The 26,986-nt window shown below is 44.2% G+C and overlaps 2 protein-coding genes across 4 annotated transcripts in view; one reads left to right on the forward strand and one right to left on the reverse strand.

Moving 5' to 3' along the window:
* Positions 1-26,986, reverse strand: part of TBL1XR1 (TBL1X/Y related 1) — a 382,210-nt gene that overhangs the window by 334,332 nt on the left and 20,892 nt on the right. The window lies entirely within an intron of this gene.
* Positions 1-26,986, forward strand: part of LOC125697463 (calcium-activated potassium channel subunit beta-2) — a 114,913-nt gene that overhangs the window by 33,617 nt on the left and 54,310 nt on the right. The window contains exon 1 of one of the 3 annotated variants that reach the window (XM_048954717.1): positions 677-756. The exons of 1 other annotated variant lie outside the window; for it this stretch is intronic. In XM_048954717.1, coding sequence (XP_048810674.1) covers positions 737-756 — 20 coding nt within the window. In that variant the 5' untranslated portion in view covers positions 677-736. Of the gene's footprint in view, positions 1-676; positions 757-3,027; positions 3,423-26,986 lie in introns of those variants that run through there. One more of the 3 variants, XM_048954718.1, reaches the window with a different exon arrangement.

The following is a 26,986-nucleotide window of genomic DNA, read 5'->3' on the forward strand; positions in this document are numbered from 1 at the left end:
GCCATCTATTTGCATCAAATAGTGTCAGCCTGCAAGGCAGAGACTTCTGGGTCATTTAACAGTGCTCCAGATGTAGTCATTTTCTCTGAGGCGAGAGGCTCAAAAAGAGCAATGTGAGAAAGAGCCAGTCGGCATGGCAAGGGGACAATCAAGCAGCATGTGGAAGTGATTAACCACTCTGTGAAAGGTAACTCAGTTAATGGACAGAGCTGCAGGACACCTGGCTGTCTGTGGTGCTCAGCACAACAGAGACTGCAGGACTGGGGCCAAACACAGGGCTGCGATTCGCCATCAGGACACAAACCATTTCTGGCTTTGCACTAGTGCTGTACATTATGACCAGTCACCCGGCAGCCTGGCTGTGTGCGCCCTCTAAAGCTGCAGCAGACACAGGTGTTGACAATTGTACCATAGGAAAGAGAATGGAGAGCAGCTAGAGCTGTAAATGAAGGCACTGACATCAACTGACTTTCTTAGTAATTCTTTCATCAAAAAGCCGTGGGTGGGATTAAAATGTGTAGCCAAGATCAACATGGGGATTTTATCTTTCCCATGCTGGACTCACCCTTTCTTTGGAATATCTGCCATCAGCAAAGCTCAGTTCTGACTTCAGGCTCCACGAAGCCCAAGAATATCTGGATGTGCATGACAGAACTTGGCCTCTTTTAAAGGATTATTCTGGCTAAAACTATCTTTGCTCTCCAAAACTCCCTGAAAGGAGGTTATAGCAAGTTGGATGTTAACCTCTTTTCCTAGGTAACTAGTGATAGGATGAGGGGTAATGGCCTTAAGTTGCACTAGAGAAAGTTCAGTTGGATATTAGGAAAAATTTACTCTCTGAAAGAGTGGTGAGGTTTTGGCATTAGGCTGCCCAGGGAGCGGTGGAGTCACCATCCCTGGAGGTGATCAAGAAACATGGAGACGTAGCACTGAGGTACATGGTCAGTGGGCGGTACTGGTGATAGATGAACCATTGGACTAGATGATCTTAGAGGTCTTTTCCAATCTTAATGATTCTATGATTCATTTATGCTGTAATTATACATTTTTAATGCACAGTGTTACCTGCTGTGCATGTCGCATCTGCAGCCTGCCAGTCTAAAGCTGTGCTGACCCAGCATGGAAGAGCCATCATCATTGCTCCAATGTCTTCAGCACGTGGCTCACACCAAGTGCCTATGGATTAACGAGTCTCCCTGCTGCTGTTTCAAATGCAGACATGTTTTGAAAAGCACGCAGCGAGTAGAAAGAGTGCTGTCTGATAGGTATGCAATTTCAAAACAAATTTGTAATGTTCCTAGAGAACTTATCACCACAGGAGAAGAAAAGGTTATTGTATGTGTAACCTGCAGCTCTAATTACATTGTGTACTTCCCTTGTGCAATTAGAAATGTGTAACAGAGAGTTACACTTCCTAGTTACGTTTCTATCAAATTCTTGATATAATTGGGATGACTCATAATGAAATTATGCATTATTTGTTCCATTTGTTATATTGTTTGACTTAAAATCAGCATGCAAAATCCAAATCTCCTGAATTCTTCTTCTCCACCCCTCCTTGGTTGTTTCCCACACACATATCGGTCGAGTAGACAAAAGCATTTTTAAATTGTTGCAATTCCTTTGCAAGCTTTCCCAGAGAGGGTTTGCTGCAGACCATGGCCGTTGATATGCAGCTCCCTCTGACAGTTGCACCTGTTGTCAGAGTGACTTTAAATTATCACAAAGGGTCTCCTTTGGAATCACTGTAGCAGGGAAGTCCAGGGATTCTTTATTGACCATGTGAGGGGAGCTGAGAGCCATCCATTCTTTATGAGCCACCTTGCATTACACAGGTTGGAAACAGTGCAAATAGATGGCAATGATCCTGTGCTACAGCCTGCCAGTAAATGAAATTGTCTCCGCTTCAGCACTGGAAGCTCTCAAAGGGTCACCAACAAAGTCAGAACCCCCAGGTCTGTGCAATCCCAGCAGGAACGTCTGATGCCTCTTGAACTGCTGTGCCATCCCACTCACAGACCAATGGCACAGTGAGCCCCACAGTGAGACAGGTGTGCATTGCTCAGGACAAGGAGAACTTTTCTTTCCTTCCCTTTTTCTTCTCCCTTAAGGGCAAGTTTAGCACTTAGGAAGATGCTGAATAGGCGGTAGAGGAAGATTTCTTTAAATGATCACAAAGCAGGAATTGTCACCGTGAAGAGTACGTTTGTTTTAATCTTAGGGACATGAACTGAATGGTTCCAAAAATTCAGGCAGGTGCTGCTGGGAAGCAGAGTGCCAAATGCCTCAGGCTGCCTCCAGCTTCTGGCCACTGCTGCTGGAGGTGCAGCTGCACCGGTGGCTTTTCCTTTTGTCCACTAGGGACCACACTGGGACCAGCAACTCCGGACTGACGGCAGATGTTATCCAACGAGTTTTGATTTGTCCTCACCAGGCTGGTTATGAAGTAGCAGCCAAGGAGCAAAGAGTTCAGCAGGGCAGTAATATTTCTGACCTGGGATCTAGGGATGCATGCAGATGTACTGAAGACAGCAGTGTGGTAGCATCCTGTTACAACCCCTCTTCTGCACACCACAAATACCACATTGTTTATGATTCTTCCGTTCATCACTATCCTGCATCATGTCAACTTGCAAATTTAGGTTGCAAGACCCTCTCTGCAAACGGTATTTTACCTTTTGGAAAGCGCAGCCTGCTTCTGTCCCATGTAATTCCAGCCATTGGCACAGTCCCTCCATCCTCTTTCTCCCCTCCTGCCTCACCTGCCCCACGGAGCTCCAAGAGCTCTCAGCTCCCCACCTCCCAGCTCAGCCCCACTAAGGTGCTGCTGCCCTCATTTTGCTGCTTGCATCGGTTTCAGGAGCTCCAGTCGTTTCCTTCCCTTCCCCGGAGCGGCTTTCCTCTTAGTTTCCAAACAATGTGTGAAGCCCAGTTCTGCAGGCACAGGAGCCTCAGTGAGTTTAAGGATGACTGAAGCTATTTCCTCTCCCGGGGAGGTTTAAAAGCCGCGGGGGGATGCGTGGGGTGAGAGCGATCGCTGCGTTTCCAGCAGCCGCCCTCTCCCAGCACTGAATCGCGGCAGGAGCTGTGTGCCCAGCCTGGGTGAACAAACCCACCCGAAAGCAATGCCTTAAAGCGCTGCAAGCAGCCTTAAGTGCGCCGGAGATAACTAATTTCAAGCATGGCTGTCTAGTGTGCCTGTCATTCCCATTGTCCTTCCAAACTATCTCAGACATTTTGAGCGGGGAGCACCCAGCTATGAGTTAGTAGGGGTTGTGACACCGATGGTCCAAAGGGGTTGGAGCACCGGGAGGGGACGATGACAGCGCTTAACAACTGGTGGCACTTTGGAGGATACGGCTGGAGCTCTGTTTATTAACAATTAGGCTTCGCCTCGGAGGAAGATGTGACAGCTGTCGGAGGTAGGATTTGCATGCGAGACAAAGGGAGCTGTTGCTGCTGGGTGCTCCGGGTTGTGCAGCCAGGTGGGGGCCGGGAGGGCCGGGCTGCGGGGAGCGCTGCCGCCAGCGCTGGGGCTTCTGGCAGAAATGTCTCGGGGACAAAGCGGCTCCGGAGTCGTTCCCGCTGCGTGTGCGCTCCCGTGAGCGGAATGCATAGAGGTCATGCGGGAAACACTTCGCCCCTCACCTACCGAGCTGCTTCTGGGGTGGAGAGGGGAGGGTGCCCTAAAATAAAAGGGGAAGGGGAAAGCGACAGACCTGTCAGCTGGAGGAGACTGCTGTTAACATGGAAAATGTGTCTGGTGTGCCACTGCTGTCATTTGGAAAGGGGAAAATGAAAAGGGGCTGGATTTTCCGGTGGAGGAACTCCTTGGGCTATAACTTACTGCAAAAAAAGAAACCACAAAATATAGCGTGTCCAACCATTTTGCGTAATCAAAGCTTCCTCTGCACTGTTGACATTGTTTTGCTGGATGAGAACTGTAGTTTCAGACAGAAGGAGGGAGGGCTCCCTGCTGTGCTGCTGCCAATCCCTGCCACCCCCCCTCCATAAAACAGCGGTGTGGGGAGAGAGGTGTTCAGTGCTCTGCTGGGTACCCAAAGGGCTGCAGCCAGGGCTGGGACTGGAGAAATGCTCAGCAGTGTTACAGGAACAGCCTCTGGACAAGGCTGGTTTCATCTCAACCAAAGTCCTGGAGGAGATATGCAAAGTTGGGAGCCTCGTGGACTTTTTAGCAATGTGTCCATTTGGCTTTGCTAGACCAAAAAATGTCCAAACCCCAGAGTCAGGTCTGTACAGCAGAACAGGTCTGTGTGTGGCCCTCCTCAGTGCTGGGCTGCAAGTGTATGTATTTGCATTTGTGTGCATCACCAGGATAAGTAGCAGGAACTTAATGAACAAAAACCTTATATAGGTGCACATGCAGCATCAGTATTATTTGGGGTGTGTGATGTGAGTGTGACTTTCCCTGGGCTGATGAATTGTTTCTGCTTGCGCATTAAAGTTTCAAATTCCCAAACAACAGAGAGACTTCAGAGTGAGAGGTATTTAGCAACAATAAAATGCTCTGCTTGCGGAAATGCTTCTCACAGGAGCTATTAAAAATGCACTCAAAGGAGCTGCGAGTCATGTCTTGCAGCAAGGGATATAGTACTGCTCACTCTGCTAAGTATAAAAATGAAGGCTGTGATATCATTTCAAACATACTTCAGTGTGGGTGTCTACAGGCATACTTTACAATGCTGTTGTTAAATGCTCACAACTTAGAGAATTCTGGTAGATTGAGTGTTTTCATTACAGCTTCATTAAAAAAAAAGATTTCCAATGTAGTAGGGACTCACAGAGGAATCTGAATTTACTCATCCTAACGAATGTTCCGTTTAAGGAGAATTTCAATGATTATAGCAAGCAAACTTCACGTGGGTCATGGTGTCACTCATTTGAAAACGATATACTGACGACAATTCAACAACAAAAGTGCCACATGCCTACAGTCACAGCAAATACAGTTTGTGCCAAAGGGAAGCAATATTGGCTTGGAAACAGCGAGAATTCCCCCTAAGAAACACAACTTACAAATATTCAGCGTCCGAGCAACAACTTTTCAGTCAAGCACATTGCTTTGCATTGCAGACTGGGGAAAAAATCATTTCAACCCATGCTATCTACACTACTATGTAGGACAAAATGATAATAGGGGAAAATTTCTCTCAAGAAAATGTTCCCAGGAGTTTGCAATATGGCTTAAAGAGATGTTATGCAGAGATATTAAACCTGTGTCAGAAATGAGCAAGCAGAAATCAAGCACCCATCTTTTCTTCTCCATCTGCCTTTTATCCAGAGGCTTTGGCAATTTTACTTTTTTTACTTTCCATCCTGCAGGGCCTTGGGCAATCCCCAGCCTCACTGCACCATGGGCAGTTGTTCTAGACTGTGGGACAGTGTACCAGTGAACATGTAGCTGGTGGTGCTTAGGGAACAAGGCTGCACGTAGAGTTCAAGAAAAGGGAAAATGTGCAAAGCAAACTTTTGTTGCAGGAGTAGGTTCATATTTCAGGTGTTTTCGGCTGTAAATAAGACATATTGCAAATCCCATGATTGAAAACTAAATCTGCTTTCAGAACTATTCCAGACGAATTTGCCACTTACAAAAACGCCTGCCAGTAGCAAATATCCATTTGCCTGAGAGCCTGTCAGAAGCGACTCCAAATCTCTTCGTGCTCCCTATGCTCCACCAATGCGCAGCAGATAATGAAGTAACCCGCATCAGATTGATTCACTGTGCTGAGAAACAATTTTGCTGTTTTCTTCAAAAGCTGAACGAGTACTTTATGCTTTGAATCTCACTTGTCCTTCTGCTTTATGAATCGCCTGTGGGGCTCATGCAATTTTCTAATTTATTTATTTGATATTATTTGGGAATTTCATCAGTGAGTAACACTTGGCTGGCAGATCTTTTGGGAACGGCAAATGCTTGCAAATTCATACTGTGTTGCCTATTTTAGTCATGTGGTGTTCCTCGGGTGGATGATTTGTGTAACTAACTAACCAAGTGAATAGCAGATTTTACAAGCAAGCGAACAATTTCATCTTGGATTCCCATCACTATCTGAGCAGTCAGGTTTCAAGTTCCTGTCTTGCGAGGAGTCATAGGAGCAACACATAAGTGCTGAAGGGCTCCCACCAGGCAGATGTGAGAGCCGGGTTAACAGCTTTCAGATTCATATGAATATTCATGGCAAATGTTTGAATTCTCACAGCTTTGCTAAAAGGAACAGTCAGCATCATCCAGTGCGCACGGCATGGGCCACTCTCTCGCAGCGCTTGTGGAGCGTGAACATTATGAGACAGGGTCTGGCACAGCATGGACAAGTGAACGTGCCCTGACGATGCGTAGCGATGAAGCTGCTGAGCGGAGGTCGCTGCCCCCAGGTTCGCGATCGCAGCGAGCGCGGGACCCGGAGCTGTCCCCCCTGCGGGTGCTGACTGCGGGGACAGGGGTGACGTGGCTCGGTGTTGTCATGCAGGGCGCTGACGGCATGCCAGGGAGATGTGGAGGAGCTGCGAAGCAGCAGACAGAAAGGAAACTAACATCTGGTGTATGGCTGAAAAGCAGGGAAAAGCAGTTGGGCGAAGAGTTTCAGTCAAGTGGTTTTTTTCTCAGACAGAAAAAAAAAGCAGCTGTCAAAACACCAAGCTCTTTTGACTCAGAAACAAATGAGGAGGAGAAGGTTATAGAACAGAGATGTGTTAGCCTTTTGAACTGATTTTGTACTCTACTTTTGTAAAATAGGAAACCTCAGGTCTCTTATCGAGTGTTTGTATAGTTCAACTACTTCCCTACTGTATGTAGAACAAGCCAGGTGCCTACTGAATGGTTGGGACTGCTGTGCCAGCACTGAGCCGACCAGCAGTGTGACAGCCTATTTTGTTGGCTCTTTCCACCCTTTCAGTGATTTTGAACCTCAATGATCCTAATATCCTTATTTGTTTTAAAAGTAGAAACAAGCCTGAAGAGCACACAGCAAACAAGCCACGCACCAACAGTCACTGTGGGCAGTACCTGTGCAGTTATGTTGTCAGGGCACACACAGTGCCAGATTAGCGCTGCCTGGGGAGAGTAATAGAACTAGAAGAACTAGGGAAGCCAAAAACAAAGAAAACAAAGAGGATCTTTGCTACAAAAAAAATTGATTTCATGTCTGGGGTGAAATCCCAACTTAAAACTCCCCTTGGATAGGGCTTAAACTCTTTCTATGTCTCTTTCTTCAAATACTGCTTTTGCTTTCTTAGTATAAAGCTGACCTATTGGCCACGGTTAGCCCATATCTGTGCTTGTTCCAGGCAGGATAATTTTCTATAGACCATTTATAAAGCAGTAGTTCATTTTTAAAGAGAAAACAGATAAATCCCACCTTGTTCTGCCCTCATTGCTGGGTACCATGTTTGCATCATCTGTTCCCATGGCAAGTTCTGCAGGGACACCCAGCAACAATCCTGGAGCTGTAGCACCTTCTGCCAAGATCCCGGAAAGGGTAGAGGCAGCAACATGGCTGTTAGTGAACAGAAGGTCCCCACTGTTTATCATCCATTTCTGCAGCTCTGCAGGAGTAACTTATCAGCTCTGAGGCACTCAATAGTCTATCAAAACTACTGCAGTAAACACACAAGTTCTTTAGGTAACCATTTGCATCACAGCTTGGCCAAAACCTCACTAAAACCTTCAGTCTTGCCTGCTGGCCCCTTGGCACTGGGCTGCCCGCAAACTCCCCAAGAAACTGAGAGATACAAAAGCAACAGAGAAGGTATCCTTCAGGAGAAAGGAGGAAAACAGCTGGAGATGTTAGATGACCTTAAAACACTAATGGGGGTTGTGACTAGATCCCCAGGCAGCGGATGCGATGGGCATGTGACAGCTAGGACCAGCCCCAGCCACCCCCAAGTACCTGGTCATTTTGTTGTTCAGGAACATTCAGTGTTCCTCTTGCTAGCACGCCACTGAGTTGCCCTAAATCAACCACCACAAGTATTTTGAAGACCAGAGGAGACAAAAGACTATTTGTCCCATTTCCCCACTTCCCTGTCTGGATCAGAGATCAGAGTGAAACTGAAGTTTATGTGTAAGCCCAACATGGTCCACCTCCCATTGTCACTGTCCCATCAGGAGTCCCTGCATGGCACAGCCTTTAGTGCCTCCAAGGCCCAGTACCAGAGGAGGGCTGGGATAACATCACTGCCTTAAAGAAGTGTTGCAGAAAACATTCAGTATATTTGGCTGTACTTGCAGACAGCCTATTTTCCACCTCAGCAGAGTGGTACTCCTTTCTGACAGCCATTAGTTATTTGCAAATTTAGATGGGCCCTATAAACGTCAGGCTCCTGAGAGAATAAATAATATTTCAGAGCAATAACTTGAAATAAGTCAAACTCAGAATGGTGAGAAGGCTACTAGTATGGTCCCTCTGGGACACACTCCCTACCACTTCTAATTAATATCTGGTACTTAAAGCATCACAGTCTGGTTAAATCAAAGTCAGTGGAAACAAAGGAATATAAAATCCATTGGAGACCTATGCCTGTTTCCATCCATGGGAGCAGGCACACTCTTCAGAGCTGCTGCCAGACAGACTGGCGCTGGCCTCAGAAGCCATGGGTTTGGGAGCACAGCCCCAGAGACTCAGTAGCCAGGCTGCCCTTGTATTACTCCCTGTTCTCCTGCTGCCTCCCCCTTCCATCCCTCTACTCCTCCTGGCAAACAAAATCAGCTCACGAACGATCCAGGAAAATATGCTTTGGTTTTGGGATGCCAGCTGGGACTCAGCAAGCATCAGAGCTGGTGCAATAAAAGCAGGAGGAAAGCAGAGTCAGGAGTGAAATGTGGGGAGCAGCATCAGCACAGTACATTTTCTAGCTAAACACCCCCAAACTCCTATGCCCTAAGGACTCAATGAGCCTGCTGCAGAAACAGGCTTCAGATAACCACATCTTGACCATAGCAACATATTGCAGAGCCTAAGAGTTATGAAAGAACTGAAGAGCAAAAAGACCCGAGAATTTGCCTGCATTCTTTGATTGCTGAGGCCCTTCTATCTATTGACAAGTAGTTTTTGAGCTCACATGTTGAATTCCAGAGCTACTGTCGTGGTGATAGGGCAAGAATCAATGGCTGTGAAAAATAGCCCTTGTAGAGCCGATGTAAGGATGTCTGTTGTAATTTGGCCAAGTTTACTGATCCAGGAAATGCACATTTCAGGTAGAGAGCCTGAGTGGAAAACATCAATGCAACTAGGCCATCTTTCAAACCCTCCAACAAAGCACATATACTTCAAGGAGCACTAATCCAGGCAGGGAACAAAGGAAGTTCATTTGGAACCATAGCATTTTATTAACCAGAGGATCTTGCGGAAGATGAGTGTCCTGTCTTTTGAAAACCCATTTTAAAGAAGCACTGGCACATAGCATAAACTTCTGAAAACTTCTCTGTCTTCATTTACTTCCATATAAGACACTGATCTCACTGACAACTCTGTTCTTTGAAAGCTCTTCTGCTCTCCTATTAATTGCATGAAACGTGCATTTTCCCACCTTGCAAAGATCATCACAGGACTTTCTGGTTGTAAAGTCCAAGAAGTCCGCAGCAAAATCTTTTTTTAGTAGAGCTTAATTAAGACAATCCAACAATTTGTATGCAGCTGATATGGAGGGATTTTGTCACAGGTAAACGAGTTTTGAAAAAAAAGCTTTTATCTCTTCTTGCTTGCTGTTTTAGTCATATTTTAAGTGGATTAGTACAATCTTTCCTCAGCCAAACTCCACAGCCAGTCTATTCCTTCATTGTTCTAATTTTTCAAAAAGAAAAAGACTGAAAGCAATTAATTAAAAATCTCTTCAGAGATGCATATGTGAGAGCACTTATTCAAGAACTCATAAAATAACTCCACATTTAAGACAATTTATCTGGTGCATTAAGCATGAACAAGATGTCTTTGTTAGGTGCACCTGCCCTTAGATGGTTCCCCAAATGAATATGCTTGTCATGTAAAGATGTCTGCAGTGACTCAGTTCAGTTGGAGAGGATCCCCTTTCAAACTTGGTTTGAGCTTCTAGGCAGGTTCTTTTTCATTTCTCCTGTGTGATGAAGAGTTTGATAGATTTCAAGCAAGGAGTCTTTTCCTACTGGGACCGGGCTGTCAAAAGCCATCACAGAACTTGTAAGATACTGTTGCAACTCCACAAGCCATAATTCACCTCCACAATTATCTGAGTTGAAAGAAAACTCCCAGCAATTGACAACAGGAGCTTTTTTTAGCAGTGTTACTCCGCCAGGCTGCAACATCATCATCTGCACACACATGGACACTCACATGGGAAACAGTACTACCATATGCTGTGAAGTCCACTGGCCTGAGTGAGCTTGAATAAGTAAACATCAGTTTGTTCACACTAAAACCCTGCAGTAGTATATTCAGAAACTCTTAAGGTCAATTAAAAAAGACATTCACATTTTGTAACATTTCTTCATTTCTTATGAACCAGATAAAAACTAAATTTCTTGAATTTAGGGTGAGGGAGAAGGTCTGGCTTGATCTCCAAACTGCTCCCTTCCTTAATAGAAATCCAGCATATCTGTGCTGAGCGCTGTGCCTTCCCTTCTTTTCTGGAGTCAGTGCAGTAGACATGGTTTAGTGAGCACGGTGATGATGGATCAACAGTTGGATGAGATGATCTTAGTGGTCTTCTCCAACCTTAATTATTTTGGTTCTATCCTGCAAAGTACGCTTTCCAGGAATCTTAAATATGCTGTGGAGGTTCACAGAAGTGCTTAGCCTGTTCTTTAAGCAGCAAATGTTGAACAACAAATGGATTTCTGTACCCTCTTTCTCAATGATTTCATCAATATCCTCTTCAGTCTTCATTAAACTGTTCACTGTTTGTCTACTCTTTCTACTCCCTGTTCTGCTTGCCTGTACTTAAAAAGCCTCCCATATCATAGCCTGCTGGTCAGTAGCCAGATATCCAGATGGTACTTATATACCACGTAGAAAGGTGCCTTAGAAATAGCAGGGAGAGGGGAAAAAAAAACAAAAAACATTGGAAGACTTCAGATGCTCTTTTAGATAAATAGCAGTGGTAGAGCTTATTAAATGTTTCTTCCTTTAGGGAAGCTCTGGAAGCAGCAACAGTTCAGTTCCATGTGAAAATGCACCTCTTGCTGTTAGATTTTAGCTTCCCCCAGACAGTTCATAAGCCTGCCCAATTTCTTTGGAAGAAGCCATGCTTTCATCAGGGTTTGAAGGTTTCTGTCAGCACCCATCATTGTTCTGCCCTAACACCACTCCTCTATCAGCCACTTCTGTGCAGACAAGTTGTTTCTGTAAGAAGGATCAAACGTTGCTCACCTTAATTGTGTGAGAATCCCTCTGGCAATAATCAGGCTAATTGCCTCAGTGAAGCCAGCTGGATTCGGCTTAAAATCAACCACCAAAATTATGTGCACATGCTCCTTTACAATCCAAGACCTGGTCATTGAACATTATTTACATCTCACTCAGAAATACTTCTTTTTTTCTCTCCTTTTAGCCAAGGAGAAAGCTAGATAGTGTTTGGCTTTCAGGTGCACCCCAAATGAAAGCTAAAGCTTCTCTAAGTGGTCCCAGTTCACTGCCTCCACCGGTGCACAAATCTCCACATATCTCTAATCATTTTCACTATCAGCCTCTGCACTCATTTTACATCTATTAGAGAATTTATGAGATAGGATGACTAGAAATAAAAAAGGATTCTGAGGGGAGAGCATGCAATTGATTTATGTTAATGGCATTATAATAATATTTTCTGTGGTTTCTTTTTCATTTCGTACACAGCTAAAATGTTGATTACTTTTCTATTCCTCTCCTGCTTGTCAAACAGCCATGCCCACTTGGGCTCCAAGAATTTGTTCTCAAGTCTGTTTCCAAAGTGGTTAAAACATAATTAATTTAAACCCCCCCAACATATGAGAAGTTGAGATAACTCTTTCCAACCAATCTTACTAGCATTCATCAGTGAGTTTCACCAACTGCCATGCTGCTCATACATTTTTCTATGTGAAGCTCCTCTGCCGTCAGCAGCTTTGACATATTTAACAACTATTAATGCTAAAAAACCCATCAACCCTGTAATTTCTATTGGTCTATACCAGAAGCCTTAGAAGTCCCCCAGATGTGCATGAATAAATATCACAGTCACCTGTGACAGTATCCTTAATGATTTTTGCATTTCTTCACACTGATAACTTTCATCTCTTGTGTGTATGTCAGAAATATAAAAATGCTAAGATGCACTGGGAGTTTATAAATGCAATCACAGAATAAATGCTATCGCAGAATTGCACCTTCGTAACACATTCTGCCTTGAGAACTGTATTAGGTGTGAAACTGCTTTATCCTGGAGGGATCGGAATATGGAAGTGTCCTTCAGAGATGTCAGCAAAAGATCCTGATGGAGGGCTGATGATGGCACTTGATAACCCAATAGAAGGGATTATTCAGCACAGTGCCAGGGATAACCAGAAACCTATTCTACTGCTGTTTGACAACTAAAAATGAACAAACAGGCTTGGACAAAAAAAATCAGCCTGATTTTGTCTTGAAGTTGAGAAAATCAAATGCGAACACTTCATCAGAGGTCTGACAAAGCCACTTGTCCTTCTTCTATTCATTACAGTGCGGCTGTGCACTGCCTTATGCTGGCTGGTCAGAGATAGAAATACAGTATCACAAATTTGGGATCTGCCAAAAGCTGAAAACACCAGCAATAACAACGCTTTTCTTTAAAGAGCCCTGTCAAAATTAAAGAATGGCTTTTCAAAAGCCCTTGGCATGACGAGTTCCTCCAGACTTCCCTAGAAAATGGACAACAAGGCCATTTGTCTTCCATTTTCAGTGTGCCCCTATGAAACAACTCACAGCCATCACATCTTTCCTACAGGTTAGAAACAGTTTGCAATAGCATCACCTAACACTGAAAGTCTCTATTTATTTTTTTTGTGTGATGAAGCACAGGATTACTGTTACTGCTTCAAGCTGAGGCACAGGAGCGAGTCTCTGCTATGGGATTTGGATGTGTACCCATGTGTTTGGTTTGTGAGACAGCACACCGAACGTATGGCAATTTCTGTGCACCTTCATGCATGATGCAAAACACAAAGTAGTTATCAGACTGATTATACCTAATTGGCATATTTATTATTAATGTGTCTGACGTGGAGGCTGCTGAAAGATTCAGGCTGTGCCAGGTGGTAGACAAACACATGGCCATAAAAATAAATTAAATGTGTTAAAGGAGGCACACAAACACAATGCTCGTATAAGGCATTGGATACCATTGGGATTCCCCACAGTGGGAGGAAACAGCCCACTGTTGCCACCCACGTGAGCACACAGGTTGCTTTGGGGATCACCGAGGGGAACTGCTGGGAAACAAACCCTGCAGGGCTGAGCCTGTGAGCATTTCAGCAGCGCTGACATTCCTGATACAGCCAGAGCCATCCCTGATGCACCCAGAGCTTGGTATCCTCACTCCCAGCCTCTCTCTGCCCTTTTTCCTACTCCCTGAAACAAGATTGCAGTAGTTGGACAGCCCTGGGTATAGCTTGTAAAAAATAAATGAAAACCCAAGTGGATGCGCATTTGCTATATAAGTTTTGCACCTGAATGTAAGTTTCTTTGCAATGTCTCAGAGGGGCACAGTGTGGAGCAGGGCAGTAATTAGCTGTCTGTGTTCGACACGCCATTGGCATCATTCTGCTGGCTGCTCTGTGCTCCCTAAACGCACAATACTGACTGTGCAGAACCAGCAGTACGCCACATGTGAATCCACACAGGCCCTGAACAAAATATAGTATGCAGGTACCAAAGCAACAACCTCTGGCCACTTCACATGGGGCCCTTGCTCCGGCAGGCTATTGGTCATCCTGCAGCTGCCAGTCACGCAGTATTACCTATAGCCCAGGAGAGTGCTGAGCAAGGAGCCTGCTTTGCATTTCTCAGGAAGGATGAGGAAGGATCCCAGCTTTCCTTTCCTGAAGAACCTCATTCATATTTCTGAACTGTTTAGTGTGGGCAGCAGAGAGTGATGAAAGATTGGGATAGCAGCAGCTGCAAATGAAGTGCCATAGTGCGAGTACAGAAGGTTCATTTTGTAGCTCTCTGAGGCTGCACAACAGCTGAGATCCTGGGCGTGTGGGAGCAGAACAGTCCTGGGCTGGGGAAGAGGAAGGTGGAGGGGCAGACAGAGACCGCATTCTCTTCCCACTCTTTGTGTATGGCCACTTTTTGGATGGAAAAGGCTGTATTTGCAGCATCTCTGGAACTGGGCCATCCGCTCTCCCCTCAGAGAGCTCATAGCCAGCCATTAAATTGCACTGTATTATACCATAAATCCAGAAAAGTGACATTTTTCATTCATGAGGATTCATAGTAACCACAAAAACAAGCCTTCCCCCTCTAAAGCGGTATTCGCCATTCAGATTCTCAGATACAAACTGCGCAGAACAGCATTTTTTCCATTCATTCTCACACATAATACCACATGTGATATTTCTGGCTTTCACCTGAACATAACTAGGGAACATTGTTTATCCAAAGAGAGTTCCCTTGCCTCCCTAACTCATCTTTTTCACCTATAGTATTTTATACTGAGATATGAGAAAATGGTAACAAATTATACACGGCAGCATCTCCCAGCTCCAGAGATTTCAGACGTGCCTTGCTCCATGCTATCTTTCTTTGCTAAATCTGGATGAATAGGACAAAACATATGTTGCAAAGACATCATTTTATCATAAATTAAGCCTGATTTCTTCATTCAGATTCTGGTAATACTGTGGAATTACTTCACCTTCTGCTAACTCCTGACTGCCTTTACTATCCATCCACACAATTTAAAAATCGAATAAGCAGGCTGTTATGTGTGAAAAGCAGCTTTTACCTCAAGAAAATGAAACATAAAAACAAATGCTGAAACCAATAAACTTCAGAAAATGCAGAGCTGCAGCTGTCATGCTTATCGTCGGGAGTGGCAGCATCACAGCTAAAAATCAAAATCCTCAAATTCAATCAAGGCTCCATGATTGCATGGTGCCGGCACTTACTGTAGAAGCCCACAGCAAGAGCAGATTCCTACCCAGCCACAGGCTGGTGTTTTGACTGCAAAGATGGGGGAAAATGCTATTTTCTTATTTTAAAGCAGATGAGCAAAGCCGCAGAAAAATTATGTGCATTGTCCAAAAACACGGAGAAAGGCTAAATCAAAGTCAGCAGTTTCCCAGATCCCAGCATGCTGGTTAATTCCCATATTTTCTACTCGCATAATTTTTAAGGGTACTGCTATTTTTGTCTTATCCCCTCATCTAAGAGCTGCCACCTCTGCCTGGGGACAACCTGGTCAGAAACCAAGCAATCTTTCATTGATAAATGCAGGATCATCTATGCCAGCGATGGTCTTATCATGACGGAGACTGAGCCCTGAAGCATAGATTCTTATTGCTGCTCCAAAATCTCATTTATTAACGTTAAATACCATTACACAAAGCTCTTGCATTACCCACACAAATGTCCACTCAGGAGCCGCACTCCCACGCTGAGATGGCCATTTACCTATTTAATTAGTGCAGTCTTTTGTGACAGCCTAGGGGATCACATCAGCCAATAGACCTGGCTGTTAATGGGAGCATGCAGGTTGCAAAGGAGGAGGGGAGCACAGAGCACCTTTAGCAGGCTCCAGTGTTTACAAGGAAGGCTTCCAGAGGAAGGTAAATAGCGCTGAAGTGCTGCCAGGATTGTTTCCCTGTGTTTCAGAACAGTTTTCCTTTCAGTGTTGCTGTGCCAAGTTTCAAATCTGCCTTGTGCCAAACTTCATACGTAGAAATAAATTTGCAGAAAATTCATTTCAAAGTCGGACTTAGGCTACCAAGAGGAAATGTCAAAGGAGAAATGAGCGTGTCCAAGCATTTGTGCTACGGCTGCTGCTTCTATGATCACTTAAACAGGGAAGAGAATCAATAAAGACAGATTTACTTCTATCCTCTCACAACTAAACTCTCCATTTTGTATAAATAGATACCTAACATACCCACAATTCAAGCCCAAAAAGCAAAGACGAGCACTCATGGTAGGAGGAAAGGAAAACTTCATTGTGTTCCTACAGAAACAAAGCCTCTTCTCAAGGCTCATTTTCCCACTGCCAGAAAATCACGTAGTGCTCAAGGTGGGATCAGCAGCATCAGGCAGCTGAAGGAGATACAGCAAAATAAGTCTACGGGGAAATAACATTTGAAAATGCATATGTGTGAAGTAGTTACCAGACCAGCAGGATCTGAAACAGTCTCATTAGGTGAGAACAGGGGAAGCATACTGCTCTCTCAGAACTGCCCCATCTAAGGGAAGGCAAGCGTGGCTCCCAGCCACACTACCCAGACTTCAGACAGCACAACTCTTCCTGAACCTCCTCCTTTCCAGCCCCAACACAAGACTAAGCTGTGTGCCATTCACACAAGCAGAGCTCATTTGGAGGCAGCCCAGTTTTCCAGATTTGCACAGCGTTCATGGACATTGAGCCTTTTTATAAACAGGTAATGAACTTAGGTCAGCTGGGGGTAAGCCAGGATCCTTCCTCCTGCACAGCAGGGCTCTCATTGCTACTAACTCATGCATAGCCTGAAAGCAGCCTGGGCAGGAGGGACACAAGACCACAAAGTTGCTTTTTCTTACTTTACAAAGCAAATCAATAAATCAGTATTCTCACAGATTTTCAAAGAACAACATGGAAGGAAAATAATGATATTTTTAATAACCTTTTCTTTTTTTAAAATATATATTATTTTTAATGTAGCTAGGGACCCATTTTTTCTAGGAGCAGTGAGGCAGAGTTGGGCAGCGCTTGAGGAGCTGGGGCCATTGGAGCCCTTTTCCCTTTTGGCCACGAAGCATCTCATGCTAAATAGAGCACAAGGTTGGACACAGCACAAAGTGAGCACTTCCTGCCAAAGCCATTGACACTTCCTTACCCATGCGGAGGTAGACACAGGGCAGTTATGCCAGCAGGCTTTTCTGCACTGGTATTTTCCCATAACAATAATTGCAAATACAGAATAGCTGAAAAATAAAGAAATGACAGCATGAAAGTGTCAGCTCAGAAGTCAGTGGAAAAAAACGTAAATCACCATTCATTTGTAATGACGTGACTAGTCTTACTAAGAGGGACATTTAAAGTGAAGCTGTCTGGACAAGCGCACAGGAAGGTCAGTGAATCCTTTCACTTGGAGCACGTTATTCCTTAGGATGCAGTTTCCCTCGTTCCATGCAAGTCTTTGTATTATGGGGGTCCCAGTCTCCAGCACAATTAAGAGTCACTGAGCTTTCTTTTTCACAGTTGCTTTGATCTCATCTTGCTGGGGGAAATGCAGTTGCTAACCCCACTTCTTCACAGTAATAATTTTTCCATTGGCTTTACAGAAGCTATCGCTTAATTTAGTGGCTTGCTCTTGGCATGATTTAAAAACATCATCTCCGTAATGTTGTTATCTTCCTGCAATATTTCACAGATATTGTGAAACCAGTTTATACTGATATCGAACTTAGCATCTGGCTGACAGGACAATTGCAGGGAAATATTGCCAGAGATATAAGGCCATTATAAGACAAATAATGAGCCTTAACATTTAACGGGGTGTTTTCTTTAGAAGAGATCATAGCGATGCTCCTGTCCACAAAAATCAGCACTTTCCATACAAAGGCAGAGGTAAAAGCATTCCTTCACACAGGAAATAAATCCTAGCTAGTGGGCGAGCAACGGCTTTGCTCTGGGCTGAAGTTTTCCACGGGCTTCTTGAATTATCTAATTTGCCCAAAGTGAGTGACTGGTGCTGGGAGTGTAGGGATAGCTAATAAGGCATTCTGGAGTCATTAAGGTTTATCATGTAAATCTCTATTTGAGTGCTTTTAAAATGCATATTACTTTCTTGATAAACTAGGATGGCTCCTAAGGAGCTGTTAATATGAATTAGGGCGTGTACAATACATAGTTGAAAGCCTTATGAGGAGTAGTTATTTCACATGCAGGGTAATCAGCTTTTAAATTATATTAAATACTGCAGCTGTAATGTTCCCCCTGCCTCTCCCAGGAAGCAGATTGCCTTTATAAAAAAATATATATATTTTTTGCTAAATTTCATTTCCTCAGATAACAGCCCACTATCAAGTTGTGCAACCGTGAGGTGACTGACAGAGGGCAGGGAGGGGTGGACAAGCACATTTCATCTCTGCCATTTAAATATCCCCAGATACTGTTGGGTAATATTTTTCTTAGCATAAAAAAAATGTATTACTTTCAATCAGAAATTTCCTGTGTATTTGTGGAGGAATGAGAAAAGGTGCATTCAGTTCAGCAGACATAGGTCAAATCACAGCATCTCCCCTTCACCTCCTCTGAGATCTCTCAAGGCAAAAGGAAGTGAAACTGGGGAACCTGGAAATGAGGTGATCACTGGGAGAATGGAAGGAAAGATCATCCTGGATCTTGTAATTACTGCAAGCAAAGCACCATCTCCACAGACCAGTTATCACAGTCCCTCTTGAGGCAAACAGACTCAACAAAAACTGCCTTCATACAGGAAAGAGACCAGAGGATACATCCTGCTTTGTTTTTCTGTTGAAAGGATTCCCAAGGCCTTCCACGCAGCATCTCTGCATCTCTCTTCCCATACCCATGTGCCCCCGTGCCCAAGAATATGTCTGGGATGAAAGCAGCTCCCAGACAGTGATAGGAGGGGACTGTGGAGGGTAGCTGCAGGCACTCCGGGGGCAGGAGAGCTGCTGTAGCACTTGGTCAGCTAAATTAACTTAACCAGGGAGAATAACCTCCAGAAAATGCTGCTCTCTCATCATCAGTTACAATTTTTGCTAGCTTTGGTAACATCACAACGTGATATTACATATTTGAAGATGACCTGCTGGCAAGAAGCTGTTGGCTTTCTGTACCTTTTTCTGCTCATTAGAAGATTGTAACAGGCAGCAAAAGGGTTTCTTTATGAGTGATACCTGCAGCTTTCCAACAGCGGAATTCTTCATTCATTGGTGATGTCTTTCTGCTGATAGCTCTGGCATTGAGCACATAGGCATATACATCTTCTAGACAAAGACAGGAAGGATTGGGAGATCTCCTCTGTATTAGTTTTTTCTTATAATCAATGTACTTGCTTTAAGGACCAACTTCTACCTTGCCACACTCTTGGCACAGAAGTTGTCATAGCGAAAACAAAATTTTCCTCACTTCTGTTGCTCTCTCCTTTGAGCAAGAATTGAAATCTCTGTGGCAGCAAGGCTGGTAAACCAAGGCTCCTACAGAGGTCAGCCTGAGCCATCCCTGTGTTCCAGAGGAGTTTGGGACAGGGCAGGCAGATGCGGTGTCAGATGGGCTCTGCTCTCCTTGCAGGTGCAGGGATGGCTTCGGATGTGCTCCAGGCAGTGGGGCACCAAGCAGGGCAGCTGTCAGGATGATGGCACACTGCTGTTGTATGAGGCTCAGTGAGAAATGCTAGGATCCTCACTGCTCCTCACACAACCAGGAGTAGTTTTATGGGGGATTGTAGGTATAGAGAAGGCAATAATTCATATGCTATCAAATGAAAATATATGGGGTATTCACTCCTGTAGGTGATGAGACATTATCAGAGTTCATCCCTTTCTGCAGTTTTTGTCTCTACACAATTACACATGAAGGCCTTTGGTAGCCAGGACGTGTTGACATTTCTTTTTTCAAATGGAGTAAGCATCTGAGCTGTTTTCTATTAGCCTAGGCCTAGGAGGAGGTTTTGGCATGAGATGTTCCTGTTGCTGCCATATCCAATGCCTCTAGCCATTGGCTTCATGCCCAGGCTCAACGCGAAGCAGTCTGTGTGAGACAGACAGTTGTAGGCAAACAGATCGGGGTGCCGCAAAATTAACGCCTTGCTATTGAGCAGTGAGCGAGAGCTAAAATTACCCTGTGCGCCCGCAGCCAAATTGGGAGCTCACATTAGAAGGCTTTTCCTGCTGCTCCTCAAACCAGCTCCAGGCCATCTCATCGCCAAATAGGGCCAGCAGCATTCAGCCAAGCACTGGGGTGCTCTCAGTGTTGGGTTGTGAGGCCCTCTGAAACGGAGGTAGCAGACGGAAGCACAGCCCTGAGGCTGCTGGTGAGTGCAGCATTACTGACAGTCACTTCTCCAGCGTTTTCCCACCTCATCTTCTAAACGTCTTCAGGCAGATCAGCAAGAGACTGTGAAAATATTTGAGTCCAAGAGCAGTAGGAGAGCTGGAGAGAGCAATAGAGGGAAAATTGCCTTGCAAAACATAGGACACTAACCATTTAATATATGCATCTCTGCTAGAGACTCTCACAACTGCGTGTAATGGGCTGTGCTCTCCTGAGAGCCTTTTCTTTAAAGTGTTTACAACAGGAGTGCGTAACTGTCGAGGGACAGAGACAGGCACATCCGTCTGCATCGCACTGTGACTGCTCAACAACAGCCACAGAGCGCTGAGCAGTGGCACAGCCCACACAGGCAATGGGCAGACGTTAAGCTTCATGCAGAGAAAGGTGCACACAACAAAACGTGGTGGGGAAGCACTATGTTTTCTTTCTCTGCATCAGTGCTGTGCTTTTCACTTAAAGTAATTGACAGTTGGAGTTAAAATTACAAGCAGGAAGGGCGTAGGAAAAGTTGATAATAGCCATGAGCTCAATCTATAGGGATCGATCGCGCCAGTGATTGAGCTGTCTTCCATGAAACAGATAATGACAATGCCAAGCTCTACATTTACCCTTCCAGTGCCAGGAGTTTTCACCCAAGTTCTCTTCCAACCCTCTCTAGAACTGTCAGAAAATCTGTCCATAGCACTAAAGACTTAATTTCCTTGATTACCAAAGCAATCCAACATGCTAATCAAGCAGGTGCAGAAATCTCTTGAGCAGGCAGTCACGGTGACCAGAGAATCCCAGGAGGATTTTTTATAAGCCCATGAAACCAGAGAAGTTTTTCTCTCAGTCTCAGAGCTCCCAGAAGCACCCTCAACACACTAAGAAATTCTCCTGACAGTCTCATGGGATCTGCTCACTGTGACAGTGCCCACCACAGAATCACAGAATCACACAGAATCACAGAATCACCCGGGTTGGAAGGGACCCCAAGGATCATGTAGTTCCAACCCCCCTGCCTAGCAGGGCCACCAAACATACACATTCAGATCAGGTTGCCCAGGACCCCGTCCAACCTGGCCTTAAACACGTCCAAGGACGGGGCATCCACAACCTCCCTGGGCAGCCCGTTCCAGGGCCTAACCACTCCCCTGGTAAAGAACTTCCCCCTAACATCCAACCTAAATCTTCCCTCCTTCAACTTAAAACCATTTCCCCTAGTCCTGCTGTTGTCAGCACTTTTGAAGAGTTTACTCCCCTCCTGGGTGTAGGTTCCCTTCAGGTATTGATAGGCTGCAATGAGGTCACCCCGCAGCCTTCTCACCAGCCTGCATTGACTTTATTTCCAGAAGGGCACACAGCAAAGCAGGCTGAAGCTGTCTCTAAAAAGTTCTTTCAAGAGGACAAAATATATAGATATTGCACAACTCTGCCTCCAATCCTGTTCTGCTATCCCTAGGAAAATCTGATCTGATGAATCCACTTGAGGAGTTTCAACCTAACTCATTACCAACTAATTAAGGTCTTTTCCTCTCAAGCCAAACATCAGCTGTTAAGCTATTATTAGTTATTTCAAACTAAACCCCAAAAATAAATCTCACACAGCCTGTTAAATCTTCCCTGAAGTTTCAAAGAACCTTGTTTAAAGCTAAAGCTCATCAGAGTTGCACATAGCCAGCTCAGAAGCAAGGTGTAACCCAGCAGCAGTGACACTGGGGAGCCATACATGGTGGCACCTGGCTTAACCATAGCCATGCATGCTCCATTTGGGACCAGCACTCGGACCTCTACCTACACTAAAAGCCTCTTTTGCAGCCATATATATTCCCTAGTACCAAGCAACACGAATTGCAGTGTTACAAAGCAAGGCAGGTTGAAAGTAGCACGGAATTTGAGCCAGGAGTATGCTTCTTTTGCCTCAAAAACTGGAGTAATGACATCTATAATTACACTACTTTTATAATAGTACAGGGAATGGTGGAAATCAGATTGCAAAGGAATGAAAAATTAATAAAAGTCCATGGCAAATTAAGACCAAGTATCTCTGTGAGAAAACCACCACTAGGATTAGCAGTGGGGAGCTCCAGTCTGACAATTGCAGGCAAAATGTAAGTGAACCCTGGTGAGCGAGGCAGTCAGCTAGGAAGTGAGAATTATTTCAGCTCTGTGATATTTCTATCTTTAACATTTGTGTTTAAAATTAAATGCAATGAAGATCATCATGGTTTTGCACTGAACTTCAGAGGTAACCCAGAGTTTCACACCTGAGTGGATCTATGAAAGGAGGATACATCTCCTGAGTGGGAGTGAGGGCAATGAAAGCCCTCTTACCCACCTTGGAAAACCCTCTCTAGCTCTCTGGATACAAGTCAGCCATAGGTTGTAGCGTGCAAAGGTAGGTTAGGGAACCTAGATTCCTTCTGCTGATTTTAGAGTCAGGTTTTACAGATTCACGTCAGAACAAGTTATCACTAACATGAAAACCCTCCCCCAGTTCTTTTAGCAATCTTACCATCAACTGAGGAAAGTTTAGCAAATAACGCTGCTACCTTGCTACCATGAGGAAGGATTCACTCAGTGCAGCTCTCTACTAGCAAGTTGTTAGCAGTAATGAATAATTAATGAATAATGCAGTTGTCTCAATGCCCCAGTGTCTTTGGCACCTTCACATAATTAAAATGATAGATAACAAACAAGATAAGTCCCCAGGCCAGTGGTCGTACATCCTCTGTTCTTGCATTTCTGTCGGTTTATGTACATGTGATGCAGAAGCCAGAAGTTTCTTATGCTTTGTACCGCAGACCCCACACCTCCTGATATTGCACCATGCTCTGAAAGCCTAGGGATGTGAGGAATCCAAAGAAGCTGCAGGAATTACATTTAAATAAAGAATCCAGCAGCCTGAATATTTATGAACAAACTCAGAATGACTCTGGAGTTTAGTCTTGGTGAGCAAAGTGACTGTTTGCAATCTGGAACATCTCCATCCTTTCCATGCAGATGCTTTAAGAAACCATTCCCCAGATCTTAATTTCTCTTGATGGTGCAGTATAAGTGTCCCCAGAGGCTAAGACCAAATACTCAATTCTTCCAGCTGCTTATGAGCACTGCAAAGCCAACAATTCCCCAGTGCAGCCTAGCAGTCACATTAGTCTATGTTTCCAACCTACAGCATGACAAGTCATGAAGAACTGGAGCAACAAGTGACCACATCCCCTTGCCCTGCTGGCACATCCCTGCTGCCTCCTTTGGTTCAGCACTGCACTGGTTTGACTTCTTACCTTTTTCATCTTTTGAAAATTAGCAGAAGATTGACAAGGATGGGAGGAACAAAAAGAAAAAAACAGAATCTGAGTGCTTTCATCTCAACAGTCTGCACACACGGGGAGCCAATTAATTCTTCTGAAGCTATCCTGCTGTTGAGACTGAGCATCTTCCTATAGACTTTCCACACTCCTTAAGGGAACAAGAGCAGTAGGACACTGTTGTAACTTAAAGGCTGGCAACACCAAGAAGCACTGCACATCTCTGAGCTAAAAACAATCTTCTTCGGTAACAATCAGAGCAGGCCTGTTCTTTGCAGGTCTGGAGATTAGGAAACAAGTCTAAGCTGAAAGTCCAGTTTGGCTCCTAGGGCATTTCTCTATTTTCGATTCACAGAATTCAATAGCATTGGCACAGAGCTGATCCTTGTACCTAATTTTCCATTAATGGGTCAAACAGAAGCAATTTTTAACAAATCTGTTGAAGCATCTGAACAGATGAAAGAAAATCACAAGTGATCCATCAGGGCTTGAATCAGTCCTGTCAAAGAGGCATGCTGGAGCTGGCACCTGTGCACACATATTCTGCTGTCACGTCGCATTATACCTTCAATTGTACAGCTCAGTTTGGCAATGATACAGTTTTTCTTCATCTTCAGCAAAAGCATCTCCTTCTAACTTCAGCTCACTGCTGCACCTGAAAACTAACCCATAACCCTATGAACAATTCAGCTTGTCACCCACATGGTGGTACTTGTGGAACAAAAGCCACACATCTGGGAATAGAGGATGGGGCAGCTTCAGCAAATTCCCACAGCTGGCTCAGCTTCAGTCAGTCATGAATTTCACCTCTATTTTCATTGCTTACTCCACTCCCTTCCCCATTACATTTGTAATTGCCAGAGAGAAGCTCATCATTAGGTTTCTCCATTGTTTCCAACTCATGCCTAGGGCTCCAGGCAGTGAAGGGGAACGCATGGAAGTCCCCATGCATTAACACTGGGTTTGTCAACAGCAGTGTTTCCCAGCTCCTGAATCAATGATGCTCTTACAGAGCATCAGGCAGTAAGTAGGCTGTAAGCCTTGGTGAGCACCTTTAAACCTGCACAGGCTATTCAGGACCTAATATTATGTATTCCCAGGAGAACGACAAATCTCTTTTAGAGGAATTACGGAGTCAGTGAGAACTGTACATTAGAGCCTTTCATCATCCTCTTCCCACATCTGATATTCAACCTCCCCTGTTCCACAGCTGAAGAATTATCAAGGTGTCAGCCCTTCCTCTTGGTGACAGCAAACCTAATGGTTACAGCTGCAAGTGGCAGGGAAAACCTTTAATGAAAAACAGCAAGTTGTGGATATCACACTCTCTCCCCTCTGCCAATGAAGTTCAGCATATTGGAAACAGCTAAGTTTTGGGGCACTGCTGGTTCCCCACATGCACTAATAAAGTATAGGTCATCTGTAAGTGTCCAGTGAATAAAACCGACTCCAACACTGCCTGAACATCATGAAATTATGGGAAACCATCCCCCGTGGTTTCCCAAGTATTTTCCACTGTCCAAGACCACCTACAGGCTCTCTTGTCACCTGAGGCCTGGTGAGGATTTAGGCACAAAACTTAGTTTTGCTGAACTTCCAGGAAGACTGTCATGTCCTTACACTTGCTGAAACTTCAGCTAGGGCTGCAATATGGCACATGCTGTTCAGTTTAAGTTCTCCTCCACACCTGAATGGTGTTATTTTAAAATCAACAATTTATTGTCCATCTGCCTGGACAACTGTGATCAGCATGCATGATAGGCCTGGAAGTGCACAATTATTATTCAACTCAACTGATTTCAAGGAGATCTTTGATTTTGTTTTGTTTTCCAGAAAAATGGCAAAGGGTTATTTCTGTTGGAAAGAGACAGCTCAGTAATATCAAAAGTGAAATGTCTTAAATCAAAGTCTCAGAACATATTATTTCATGCACTAGCTACTGAGTGATGAATTAATAATAGTATCTCAAACATCTTCCATCAATATGCTTCTTCAGATACTATCAGCATTTAATTAACATAAATTATATGACACAAGAAGGATTCAAATGGTTACCAAAAGCAATGCATCTTATATGATACTGAAATTCTTGCAATTCTTGCAAGGCAGTAAATTTTTTCCTAGAAATTAGTCACAAATCAAGTATTTTCACAGTACATTTAGAACTGCACATTTCTCCTAAGTTGCTGAGGATGGGAGATTGGGTCTTTGGCTTTGTTTCAGGTCTTCTTCTGAATTTTATGCCAAGCAATAGCATTCATATAAAGAAAACAGTGGCAGTATATAGCTGCAGAGGGACCTTCAGCAGCTCCCATAACCTTTACAGCAGCAGGGCATCAGAAAACCACACAAGCTGTTTCTCATTTAACTATCTTAATAGGTCAAGAAAAAGTAGTTATGACTGTTCTAAGAAGCACAGACATTTGCTTTTGTCTCATAATGATACAAAAGGTTGTACTGCTCTGCCTACAAAAGGTTGCAAAGAAATCAGACCGAATCCAGGAATGAGGAAGTTTAAGTATGCAATTGAAATGTCAGCCAAATGACCAGAATGATGAAGAGCGAAAGAACAGCTGTAGTCCCCCAGTGGGCTGAATAGCATCCAAGTGCTCAGTTGCGAAAGAAAAGGAACAAGTGCAGAAGGTAATAGGGAAAGGCAAGGACATGCAGGCTACACAAATGAAAGAAATAAGGATATTCTCTGTGCCTTTCTTAAGATAGAAGAGGGAGATGCCTGCTTTAGCTTAGAACAAATAACTTATAAAGCTGGCTGAGTTAAACCAACAGCAAAAAAAATCTTTAAGTTTCACATTAAAGGCATATTTTGCTTTTATTTTTTATGGCTCATGCTCTTATCTAAAGCGTATTCTTTTGTCCTTAAATTCATTCAGTGAAAAATTTGATTCTGAAGTGACCTGGCAAACCAAGATATTTTACCCCTATAGGAGTGCTTACTGTGTAGACTAGGACAAGAGTTTGTGAAGAAGTGCACAGCTCCCCGGTCTGCTCCATCAGGAAAGGGAGTGCAGCACACAGGCCCCAATGCTACTGGGAAGGTGGCAGAGCCGCACACAGGTCTGAAGAAACTTCTTCTAGAGGCTGTCAATAACTACAAAAGCTTTCTCATATCTGGTAGAGCGCAGATCCTCACTCCAAAACCTTTGGTGAGTTCATAGCAGGACTCTGACTCTCCTTCACATTATGTGAAGGGGAAAGCATAGCAATATAAATAAACAGAGCTAATGTACTGCAAGTAGTGGGGAGAAAATGAGCCTTGCATTCAAGTACACTGTTCTAGTCAATATAATCCACTCCAAATTAGTTAATATAATACTCACTATCCAATCACTCTACTATTGTTACGAGCTGCCATATAGTGCTAAGCACTGCACAATCTCACTGCAAGCAGCTGTTCATTCTCCAAAGAGTTCACAAGAAACCAAATGAGCAAAGGAAAAATAATAATAGCACAAAGTGTCCAGTGTCGCACAGCAGTTTGGTAA

Source organism: Lagopus muta, chromosome 9 (genome assembly GCF_023343835.1).
Source record: "Lagopus muta isolate bLagMut1 chromosome 9, bLagMut1 primary, whole genome shotgun sequence".
Lineage (NCBI taxonomy): Eukaryota > Metazoa > Chordata > Aves > Galliformes > Phasianidae > Lagopus > Lagopus muta.